This window comes from Caenorhabditis elegans, chromosome III (genome assembly GCF_000002985.6).
Source record: "Caenorhabditis elegans chromosome III".
NCBI lineage: Eukaryota > Metazoa > Nematoda > Chromadorea > Rhabditida > Rhabditidae > Caenorhabditis > Caenorhabditis elegans.
The window spans coordinates 2,331,222-2,343,472 of NC_003281.10; the positions used below are offsets into that span (position 1 = coordinate 2,331,222).

Below are 12,251 nucleotides of genomic sequence, written 5' to 3' on the forward strand. Positions count from 1 at the left end.
CGAGGAAACGTAAAATAAAGCATAATAAAAGTCAAAAACTTGAAAAATCAAGTTTTCCGTAAAGTTTTACATGTCAAAATTTATCTTTTTAGATTCTACATTTGTTTTTCTATGTTTCAGCGCTTTTCAGATAGTCCAGACAAGCGTTTTTGCGAAAAACTGAAAATTCAATTCAAATCCGTGTGATTTCCCGCCAACGAGTTATGCAATCGCGCCCCATCGCACCCCCAGTCATTCGCTTTTTTTTGAATCATTTGCCGCACTTTTCACCCATTTTCCAGCGATTTTATCGATTTTTTCGCCGTTTTTTTGCAGTTTTGAGTTGAAAAATCAAATCCCAGACATTTTTCAGACCTAGAATGGTGCAAACCAGTGAGCCGATGGCTCGAACACCCATACAATTTGGGGAAAATATGCGAATCACAGTGGCGGCCAGTCAGGTGAGGTTTTCCGGCTGGAAACGTGTGATTTTGAGGAAAATAATGCGGAAAAACGAGAAGAGAAGAGCTGATAATGTAGAAAATCAGAAAATTTTGATATTTTTCGGGGGAAAACTTGAAAAAAAATATTTTTTTTTGAAATTTTCGAATTTCGAAATTATTTTTTTTCCCCAAAAACAAAACAATATTTAATAGAAATTAAAAACATAATTAATTAGCACAAAATTGCTTCAAAAATCCATAAAATTTTAATTTTTTCCCCAAAAAATCGATAATTTCCTCTAAAAAATCGAAAAAATTCGTTTTTCCAATTTTTTTTCCAAATTTTTCAAAATTTCCAGGGCGGTCGTCGTTATATGGAGGATAGATGTGTAATTCACACTGAACGAATCAACAATGGCCTTCTCGATTGGACGTTTGTCGGAGTTTTCGATGGACACGGCGGTGAACACGCTTCAGAATACGTCCGCCGCCATTTATTGATGAATATTACGGTAAAAATCGGCGGAAAATTCGAAAAAATTACCGTTTTTTGCAGAAAAATCAAAAATTCGAGTCAAATTCGGATGAGGATATTCTCGAAGCAATTCGGCAGGGATTCCTGATGACTCACGAACAAATGCGCCATGTTTATGGTAAAAATGAGAGAAAAATCGGATTTTTACCAGGAAAATTGACTAAATTATGGATTTTTCATACTAAAACGCCCAAAAACCACAATTTTTTGCTGAAAATTGGTTTTTTTCCGGTTGAAAACTTGAAAATTGCTCGATTTTGAAGATTTTCAACTAAAAATCTCGTGGAAAACATCAAAATGGTGAAAAACCACAATTTTAGCGCAGAAAATTGAGAAAATCAATTTTCCTCCAAAAAACCTAAATTTTCAACCGTTTTCAGTCAATTTTTCCCGCGAAAAATCGATTTTTAATCAATTTTCCTCCAAGAATCTCAGGAAACTCGGATTTTAACCGTTTCAGGCCAATTTTTCACCAAAAATCCAAATTTTTAACCGTTTTCGGTCAATTTCTCCATGAAAAATTGATTTTTAATCAATTTTCTCTCAAAAAACCTCAGAAAACTCAAAATTTTCCCGTTTTCAGCCATTTTTCGTCAGAAAATCGTAATTTTTGTTGGAAAACTCCAAAAAATCGCAAAAATTCCAATTTTAACCGGTTTTGGTCAATTTTTCCACGAAAAAATTGATTTTTAATCAATTTTCTCTCAAAAAACCACAAAATCCCAAATTTTAACCGTTTTCAGTCATTTTTCGCCAAAAAAGTCAAATTTTGATTGTAAAACTTCAAAAAACCCAAATTTTGAGCATTTTCAGTCAATTTTCACCAGAAAAAAGCAGATTTTATTCAGTTTCCGTCAAAAAACCTCAAAAATCTCAATGTTTCCCCGAAAATCTTCCAATTTTTCAGACGAATGGCCATATACAGCAAGTGGATACCCGTCAACTGCCGGTACAACAGTTAGCTGCGTTTTTATTCGAAATGGAAAACTCTACACTGGACACGTCGGAGATTCCGCCATTTTTCTTGGAACCGTTGAAAGTGAGCAGGAAATGCCCCGGAAATTCTGCAAAAAAATACTAGTTGGAGCTAGATTTTGGCTGAAAATATGGAATTTTCTGTGAAATTTGACGCAAAAATGCTATTTTTCGAATGAAAAATTTGAATTTCGAATAAAAATGTATTTTTCCGTCGAAAAATGCGAATTTTCGAGCAATTTTCTGCGTTTTTTCGAAATTTCGCTTCATCCACCAAATTTCGCTTCATCCACCGATTTTTAACGAGAAAATCGAATTTTAAGCTGTTTTTCTAAGCAAAATGACTAGGTTTCACTGAAAATCACTAAAAATATGATTTTTACATTAAAAAGCTTGAGAATCGACAAATTCTCCGAAAGAAACCATTAAAATCAGATTTTAGCCGAAAAATTGCAAAATTTGAACCCAAAACCTGATTGGTGACCGAACTTTTTGGATTTCTAGGTCACCAATTATCTGAACTATTTTCCCCTGATGTGAATAAATACCGTATTTCTGCAAACAATTTGACAATAGAGCACATTTGTCACTCGGAGATGCGGAAGCTATGCCCAATTTTTCATTTTCCCCCAAAAATTTGTGATTTTCACAGATTTTCAATACGAAATTCGACTTTTTCATAACTTTTCACCCTCGGAACCCGATTTTCAGCCAATTTAGACTAAATGTCGTAAAGTTCGGTGCCAAGTACGCAATGCGGCTCGGTGTTTGCGTACTTTTGGGGCTACCGTAACCCTCGAATTTCAAAAATTGAGCTAGAGGCCCTGAAAAAGGTGTTAAAGGGGTAAAAATCCACGGGAAATTCGAATTTTACAATGAAAATCGTCTCCAAAATTCATTTTAACCAGATTTTTCGAGAAAAAAAGAATGGAATTTTCAACTAATTTTTTTTTCAAATTTTCAGACGGAGAACTGCATTCCCGACCACTGACAACAGATCATAAGCCAGAATCGGTTCACGAGCAGCTGAGAATTGCAAAAGCCGGCGGTGAAACTGCTGTAAAAAGTGGTGTAACACGTGTTGTATGGAAACGCCCACAAAAAATGAGCCAATTTATGATGATGACGAGTAATAGTAATGAACAGAAGCACCACCAGAATCCACAAATTATGGAAAATATTCCATTTTTATCCGTTGCCAGAAGTTTGGGCGATTTGTGGTCTTACAACGAAAAGACGAATATGTTTATTGTCTCACCGGAACCTGATTTGGGTGAGAAATTGGCTTAAAAAGACCCAAAAAATTGAATTTTTTTTGCATTTTTTGACCTAAAATTCACATAATTTGCTCAAAAATTTGACAATTTGCCAATTTCCTGGGAAAATTGGAAAAAAAACTGATTTTTTCTGTTAAAATTTATAAAATTGGCACAAATTATCGATTTCATGAAACTTTTCGCAAAAAGTTGCTTAAAAACTGAATTTTTCGGCTTTTTGACCGAAAATTCCAACTTTTCTTGCTAAAAATGCTGAAATTATCGAATTTTTCAATTTTTTATTAAATAAAATTTAAAGAAATCTCAATTTTTCGCAAAAAAAGTTAATTTTAATCAGTTCTCACTAATGAAACCTTGAAAAAATAATGTTCGCATAAAAAAGTAGTAAAAAGACACAATTTTAGCAGAAAAGTGGATTTTTTTGGAAATTTCCCTATGAAAAAACTTGAAAAATTCCAAATTCTGATCGTTTTCAGACCATTTTTTGGCAAAAAATTGAGTTTTCTCGCTGAAAACGCATAAAATTACGAATTTTTGAGATTCTCCAGTGGAAAATGTGTATTTTAGCAATTTTTTCTGAAAATACGAGTTTTCAGATAAAAATCTGTATTTTTGTACTATTTTGATCGAAAAAACGAAGTTTTCTCGCTAATAATGCAGAAAATATCGCATTTTGCATTAAAAAACCGACTTTTCTCAAAATTTAGCTAAAAATTAGCTAAAAAATCAAAAAAAAATTCAAATTTTTCCATGGAAACTTTTTTTCTTTTTTTTTCAAAATTTGGCTGAAAATTAGCCAAAAAATGTAAAATTTTTACAAAAACCCGACTAATTTTCGCCGCCAATTTTGCAGGAGTCCACCGGCTGACAGGAAATGACTTTTGCCTCGTACTAGCTTCTGATGGAATGACAAATGTAATGACTGGTGATCAAGCAATATCAATTGTATTTAAAGAAGAAGAAATGGTTGAAATTCATGAAGAAATCAATCGAAATCATTCGAGATGTGTGCTCCGTTCGGCTCTACAGAAATGGAGATCACTGAGAGCTGATAATGTGACAATTGCCACTGTTATATTCGATATTGAGCCAATTAAGTATACAGATGCCGAGATGCTCATGAAAGTTGGCAAATATGTTAATGCGTCGCAGGTAGATATCATTTTTGCGCGCGCGAAAATTCGCTGAAAAATGGGAAAAAAATTGCAAAAATTGTGTAATTGTGTAATTTTCGCGAAATATTACATGGAAATATGGATTTTCTTGAATTATGAAAAAATCTGGCATTTATTCGAAAGTTTGCCACATTTTGACTTTTTAAACCGTTTTTACGCTCAGTTTTGAAAATTAATTTGAAAAAAACGCTTTTCGGATTTCTAGGCCACCAGCTTTCTTAACATTTTTCCGGTGACTTATGTGCCTCTACTCTTATTGATTGCAGTAAAAACTGTATTTATTCACATTTTCAACCTTAAATTGGGCTGAAAATGTGAATAAATACCGTATTTCTGCAAACAATTTGACAATAGAGCATATTTGTCACTCGGACATGCGGAAGCTATGCCCAAATTTTCATTTTTTCCCGAAAAACTTATAATTTTTAACGGTTTTTCATTAATTTCTAGTTCGAAAACCGATATTTCGCAGAATTATAACCGAAAATTCGCATTTTCCGATTATTCGGGGGTACAGTAGCCCCAAAAGTACGCAAACACCGACTCTGCAGTGTTTGCGTACTGGTGAAGGTACAGTAACCCGAAAAAACGATTTTGGGCAGTTTTTGGTGAAAAATCAGTGATTGAATAATACAACCAGTTGAAAATTTTGAAAAAATAGATTTATTTAACAATTTTAACTCAATTTTTGCACTTTTTAAAGATTTTTGGAAAAAAAAAAGAAAAAATTGATTTTTTTCATATTTTAACTTATCAATTTTTGCAATTTTAGATGGAAAAATTTGAAAGAAATTGAATTTTTCAACAATTTTAACTCAATTTCTGAGATTTTTTAAAATTTTTAGAGAAAATTCAGAAAAAAATTCAATTTTTCCATTTTTTAAAGATTTTTGGAGAAAAATCAGTCATAGAATAGTACAATAAGTTCAAAAAAATCAAATAAAATTGGTTGTTCCAATTTTTGCAATTTTTTGAAATTTTTAGAGAAAAATTAATCTTAGAATAGTAGAATAAGTTGAAGAAAATTCTAATAAAATAGATTTTTTTTTCCCCAATTTTTAACGCAATTTTCTTGTTTTCAGGTGCTCACAGATCGTCCAGACGCGATGCTAAAAGTATCAAAAAATGAAAATATTCTATTATCAACTCAACGTACACCAATAATCTATAATGGGTCAAAAGATGTCAATTTCTGTCGTGTAACGTACAAAGGACCCGGTTTTCGTACTCATGAAGACGAATTATTGGAAGAAAGACGAAATTTGATGAGCAAATTTGGTGGTGTTGATGGAGGAGCCGCAATTGCTATAGCCGGTGGACCACCAGTTGATGCGAGACGTGGAGATACTACTGGGAAAGACGAGAATAATGTGAAATATGATGTTAATGGAGAAGAGGACGATATTATCAATGATATCACCACTGAAGAAGAAGCATCACAGGAAATTGATCTGAGCTTGAGATTGGTTCAGGTACTGAACTGGCCTCGAAAATCGAAAAAATTGAGAAATTTCACCGAAAAAAGCTTTAAAAAGTTTAATTTTATGCTGAAAATTTGTGTTTTTCACAACAACAACAAAAAAACTCTGAAAAAACTAAAAAGAAAATCTAAAAATTCAATCTTTAGCGTTAAATTCCCTAAAAAATAAATGTTTAGCCAATTTCTCACCTAAAAACCTCGAAAAATGCTCATTTTCACGTCGAATTTTGTTTGAATAATCATGCACAGATTTCCTGATTTTTCTCAATTTTTCAGTAAAATTCTGAAAAAAAATCGTAATTTTTCTAAGTTTTTGAGCTAAAAATCATATTCCAGGAAAAGTTTTGCTCAAAAATTTACGAAATAATTTGATTTTTTGCAATAAGAATTCAAATTTCACGGAATTTTACCAAGTTTTTCGCATAAAATTTACAGAAACCATAGATTTTTCTCAATTTTCCGCTAAAAATCCCATTTCTCTTGATTTTTGGGTGAAAAAATCCAAATTTTAGCGTTAAAATTCAAATTTCGAAAAAAAATTTACAAAAAAAACTCTTGTTATCAGAATTTTTTGAATTTTTATAGGAAAAATTCATATTTTAGAGAACATTTCTCATTTTTATGCAAAAAAAATCCAAAAATTTTAATTTTACAGCGTTCTACGGTTATTTTCCACTAAAAAATTCCAATTTCACGGAATTTTACAATGTTTTTCGCAAAAAATGTACAGAAACCTTCGATTTTTCTCAATTTTCCACTAAAAATCCCATTTCCCTTGATTTTTGAGTAAAAAAATCCAAATTTTAACGTATTTTTATGCAAAAAACCCAAAAATTTCATTTTTTCAGCGTTCTACGGCAGTAACAATAATAGAATCACCAAATCGTCCACCACGTCCACATGCTCCACGTCCAGTATTCATTGATGATTCAATTATTGAAGAAGAAAATGATGGAAATTTGGATGAAAAATCACTGATTGGAGTACAAATTACACCATCACGTACTTCACCAGGACACTGTACTGTACGACGTGTTAAAGCTGAAGCTGTTCGAAAACTTAGAACACCGAAAATGTCGACGATGGATGGTAAGAAAAAATGGTGGAAATTTGACGAAAAATAAAAAAAAAACCCGGCTGAAAATGTCAAATAACCGAAAATTTGGCTCAAAATTGAGCTAAAATAGTGAAATTTTGATTTGTTGTAAAAATTCGGAATTTTTAAGGAAATTTTGAATTTTTACTGGAAAATTTGGAATTTTTTGTGAAAATTCGGAATTTTTAAGGAAATTTTGAATTTTTTGTGTCGGCAGTTTTTCCACTGAAAAATATCTGAATTTTACCCTGAAAATGGCTAAAAAAGTCCAATTTTTCGGAAAAAAAAGGAAAATTGCTCAAAATCCTGGAAAATTGGAAGAAAACCCCGGCTGAAAATGTCAAACAACCGAAAATTTGGCTCAAAATCGAGCTAAAATAGTGAAATTTTGATTTTTTGTGAAAATTCGGAATTTTTACTGGAAATTTGGAATTTTTAGTGAAAGTTTGGAATTTTTAGTGAAAGTTTGGAAATTTAAGTGGAAAACTGGAATTTTAACTGAAAATTTTGAAATTTTACTGAAAATCTTGAATTTTTGTGAAAATTTTGAATTTTTACTGGAAATTTGGAATTTTCAGCGAAACATTTGAATTTTTGTGTCGGCAGTTTTTCCACTGAAAAATATCTGAATTTTACCCTAAATATTGCTAAAAATTCCAATTTTTCGAAAAAAAAAAAAGGAAAATTGCTCAAAATCCTGGAAAATTGGAAGAAAAACCGAAAATTTGGCTCAACATCGAGCTAAAATAGTGAAAATTTGATTTTTTGTGAAAATTCGGAATTTTACTGAAAATTTTGAATTTTTACTGAAAATTTTGAATTTTCAGCGAAAAATTTGAATTTTTTGTGTCGGCAGTTTTTCCAGTGAAAAATATCTGAGTTTTACCCTAAATATTGCTAAAAATTTGAAAAAATCAATAAAAAATTGCCCTTAAATTTGAAAAGCTTCATTTTTTCTGGAAAAAAATAATTAAATACCTCGGAATCTACAAAAATCGATTTTTTTTCCATATTCGAGCGTTTCCACTGAAAAATATCTGAATTTTACTCTAAAAATGGCTAAAAAATTCCAATTTTTCGAAAAAAAATAAGGAAAATTGCTCAAAATCCTGGAAAATTGGAAGAAAAACCGAAAATTTGGCTCAAAATCGAGCTAAAATAGTGAAAATTTGATTTTTTGTGAAAATTCGGAATTTTACTGAAAATTTTGAATTTTTACTGAAAATTTTGAATTTTCAGCGAAAAATTTGAATTTTTTGTGTCGGCAGTTTTTCCAGTGAAAAATATCTGAATTTTACCCTAAATATTGCTAAAAATTCCAATTTTTCGAAAAAAAATAAGGAAAATTGCTCAAAATCCTGGAAAATTGGAAGAAAAATCCTAAAATTTGGCTCAAAATCGAGCTAAAATAGTGAAAATTTGGAATTTTTACGTTTTCAGCTTGGAAAAATCGGCAAAAATCGATTTTTTTTCTGTTGAAAAGTGGGAAAAATCGAAATATGTGCAAATTTTTTCAATTTTTCCGTAACAAAGTGGAAAAAAGTACTCGTTTTTGCAGAAAATCTGATTTTTATGGAAAAAATTCAGTTCCAATAATCATCAATAAAAATTACCCTAAAACATGGGAAATTCCGTTTTTTTTTCTTTTTCAGAATCCAGCAGTTTCAGAAAATTTAGATTTTTTTTCTGAAAAGAATGAGAAAAATGTCAAAATTCCAACTAAAAAAATTTTAATTAAAAATTGTTTTCGAAAAAATTGAAAAATTACGGTTTTTCCAACAAAATCAATAAATTTTACCCTAAAAAATGTACAAAAATTCCCAATTTTTTCAGAATCCAGTAGCAGCAGTACCCCGCCAGACCGTCGTATTACTCGTTCCGCATCAAAAGGACTAAAAACTCCGCCAACTCCGGAGCCGCCACGTGGAATAATTGGAGTAAATCCGAATTTAACAGCCGACGCTGTCCTCCTACTGACACCCCGCCGCCGACGATCGACAAGAATTCAAAATTCATGTGCTTCTGCTGCTGCTCCTGGAGCAGCTTCACTATCGACTGAAAAGCTTACACAGAGCAGCAGAAAAAGAGCACGAACTTGTGCTGTTGGAGCAGCTTCTGGTGTTACACCAGTTGTTGCTAGTTTGACGCTGCAGGTAGATCACACGGAAAAACTCGGAAAAATTACTGAAATTTTCGGCTAAAACACTGCAACTTTTTCCTCACGATGGACGAGGAAAAGTGGTTTCTAGGCCATGGCCGAGGGGCCGACAAGTTTCAGCGGCCATTTATGTTGTTTTGTTTTCCGCCTGTTTTCTTTCGTTTTTCATCGATTTTTTTCGTTTTTTCTTATTAAAACTGATAAATAAATACTTTCGCAGATGCTAAAACAATTTCCAGGTAAAAAAATCATGTATTCAGTGGGCAAGCAGCGGTGAAAGTGGGAATTGTAATATGATGGATTACGGGAATACAAAAACCTAAACTTTTTCTGAAACATGATACATATGATGCTTAAATGCTGAGACTACCTGATTTTCATAACGAGACCGCTGAAAAAGTTTTGAGGTTTTCAAAATTCAACTTTTTTGGTGAAAAAGTCGAGATTTTCGCACAAAAAGTTGAATTTTGAAAACCTCAAAACTGTTTCAGCAGTCTCGTTGTGAAAATCAGGTAGTCTCAGCATTTAAGCATCATATGTATCATGTTTCAGAAAAAGTTTAGGTTTTGTATTCCCGTAATCCATCATTTTACATTGACCACTTTCACCGCTGCTTGCCCACTGAATACATGATTTTTTTACTTGGAAATTGTTTTAGCATCTGCAAAAAGTATTTATTTATCAGTTTTAATAAGAAAAAACGGGAAAAAGCTGTGAAAAACAAAAGAAAACAGGCGGAAAACAAAGCAAGATAAATGGCCGCTGAAACTTGTCGGCCCCTCGGCCATGGCCTAGAAACCACTTTTCCTCGTTCCTCGTGAGGAAAAAGTTACAGTGTAAAATCGTGAAAATTGCCTAAAATTTGACGATTTACACCTGAAAGTGCGCAAAATTCGAATTCCTCGTAAAATTTCAGTCTCGGGCGTCCGAAACCAAAAGTACGCAAACACCGACGACTACAGTACCCCCGGAAACACCGAATTTCACGCGATTTTCGAATTTTGAGCTGAAAAATCATGGGTAGACTAGGAAAATGGCGAGGAATTCGAATTTGATTCTAAAATTTTGCAGAAATTACTCTGAATCATACCAACGAAATTCCGAAATTTCGAACGTTTTTCGTTTAAAATCTGAAATTTTAGACAAAAAGCGTGAAAATTCGAGAGTTTTCGTGAAAAAAATTGGGAGAAAACTGAATTTTCAGCCAAAATTAGCTCGAAATCCGAAAAAATTAGATATTTAATCGAAAAATTGAAAATCGGCAATTTTTTGAAGAAAATTTTTTAAATTTCAGCTGAAAAATTGAGTTTTTACGTGAAAAAATTTGCAAAAAATTGAAAATAGCTCAATTTTTCCAAAATTTTTCAAATTTTGAGCCCATTTTTCAGGATCATCAACTCCTCCGCCCACACACACACGCCCCGCCTCCAACTCCATCTCGCTCCGCCCCCTCGTCGCCATCGTCGAAAAAATGTGAAATTTCTTCTTCGCTAAAAACGAGTAAATCGGCAAAAGCTTCATCTCTATCGAAACTGGATGATGGAATTATTCGAGTTTCAGAAATTGCAGACGAAGAAGATGATGATGACGTCACTATGATGAGGGGTCCACCGTCGAAAATGCGACGATTTTTTGGATATATGAAAAAAATGGTTTGGGGGAAGTAGTAATAAAGTTTTTTTTGAGATTTTTTAGACGTTTTTAGACGCGAAAATTGGCTGAAAATTGAGGCTTTTGACCGAAAATTTGCAAAAATCGAATTTTTTGGCCGAAAATTTTCATTTTTCGCAAAAAAATCACCCAAAAACTGATTTTTTTTTGTTGAGTTTTTTACAGAAAAAATTCAAATTTTGAGAATTTTGAGCTAAAAATTTGGGCAATTTTTACGGAGAAATGCTCAAAAAAATGAATTTTATGTTAAAAATCGAGTTTTTTCGCTTAAAAAAGTGAAAATTCCGCCAAATTTCAAATATTTTCCAGCTAAAAACTTTGTTTTTGGACTATTTTTTGGCTAAAAAATCCAGTTTTCACATTAAAAATTGCCGAAAATTTGAATTTTTGGGTCAAAAATCGCTGAAAAAGCAAATTTTCCACCTAAAAACCTCGAAAAATGCTCATTTTCCCCAATTTTCCCCCCGTCAAATTTTGAATAATTATCAACATTTTTCCTGGTATTTAAATTCACTGTCGGTCTCTCTATTTTTCCCCCATTTTTCCACTTTTCACCCCATTTCTCACTAGTTTGTATCATTTTTTGTGCTCCGAGCTTTCGATTCTTTGCTCTTTTACTCGAAGATCATCATCCATCCAATTTTTGTTCACTTTTACCGGCTCGCGGAGCACATTTTTCGGCATTTTTGGCCATTTTTTTGTTGGAATTTTTGAGAAAATTTCACAAAAATTGAAGAATTTTAAGCTAAAAAAGTGGAAATTTCAGCGAAAATATGGATTATTTTTACTGATTTTATCACTGAAAAATTCAGAAAAATTGGGATTTTCTAGGATTTTTTCACTGAAAAACTTGAAAAAATCCCACAAATTCTGGAATTTTCACTGATTTTTTTTCTGGAAATTTGAACAATTTTCAGCCAAAAACTGAAATTTTCCTGAAATTTCTCTAAAAATTTTGGCGAAAATTCAAATTTTCAGTTGAAAAACCAATTTTTCTGAAAAATTTCGCTTTTTTCTCCAATAAAAATGACCCAAAAATTCCAATTTTTTTTTTCAAAAATTTGTAAAATTTACTCGATTTCTCTCATTTGTTCTTTATTTATTATTAACTAAAATATCACAAATTTCTTATAACTATTCACCTCCCAATCCATCCATCTTATCCTAATTATTTGATTTTTTTTGTGAAAAAATAAGAATTTGAACATTTTCAGCTATTTTTTTGCTGTGATTTTTGACGTTTTTTTCGTCCATTTTTACCTTTTTTTTTGCTTATTTTCAGGGTTTTTTGTCTTTTTTTTAAGTTTTTTAAAGTCGAAAATTTGAATTTTTAATGATTTTCAAACAAATTTTCGATTTTTTTTCGTTGAAAAATTAAAAAAAAACTAGTTTTTCAAAAAAAAAATTTTTTTTTAATCAAAAGTTTTGAATTTTACCCTTTTTTTTCCAGGTTTCTGACGAT

The 12,251-nt window shown here is 31.8% G+C and overlaps 1 protein-coding gene across 1 annotated transcript; it reads left to right on the forward strand.

The window, feature by feature from the left end:
* Positions 1-350: 350 nt before the first annotated feature.
* On the forward strand, positions 351-12,002 carry ppm-1.D (PPM-type phosphatase domain-containing protein). Its single transcript, NM_065138.5, has 10 exons — positions 351-440; positions 782-934; positions 979-1,075; positions 1,865-1,996; positions 2,897-3,205; positions 4,063-4,361; positions 5,467-5,856; positions 6,713-6,953; positions 8,794-9,113; positions 10,507-12,002. The coding sequence occupies exons 1-10, from the start codon at positions 360-362 to the stop codon at positions 10,783-10,785; spliced, it is 2,301 nt and encodes a 766-aa protein (NP_497539.3). The 5' UTR covers positions 351-359; the 3' UTR covers positions 10,786-12,002.
* Positions 12,003-12,251: the final 249 nt, after the last annotated feature.

Bases quoted from the DNA above. Each gene is read 5' to 3' on its own strand.
- ppm-1.D (NM_065138.5), top strand. From the start codon at position 360: ATGGTGCAAACCAGTGAGCCGATGGCTCGAACACCCATACAATTTGGG. The intron at 935-978 runs GTAAAAATCGGC...CGTTTTTTGCAG, and splicing joins ATTTATTGATGAATATTACG to AAAAATCAAAAATTCGAGTC. The intron at 1,076-1,864 runs GTAAAAATGAGA...CCAATTTTTCAG, and splicing joins ACAAATGCGCCATGTTTATG to ACGAATGGCCATATACAGCA.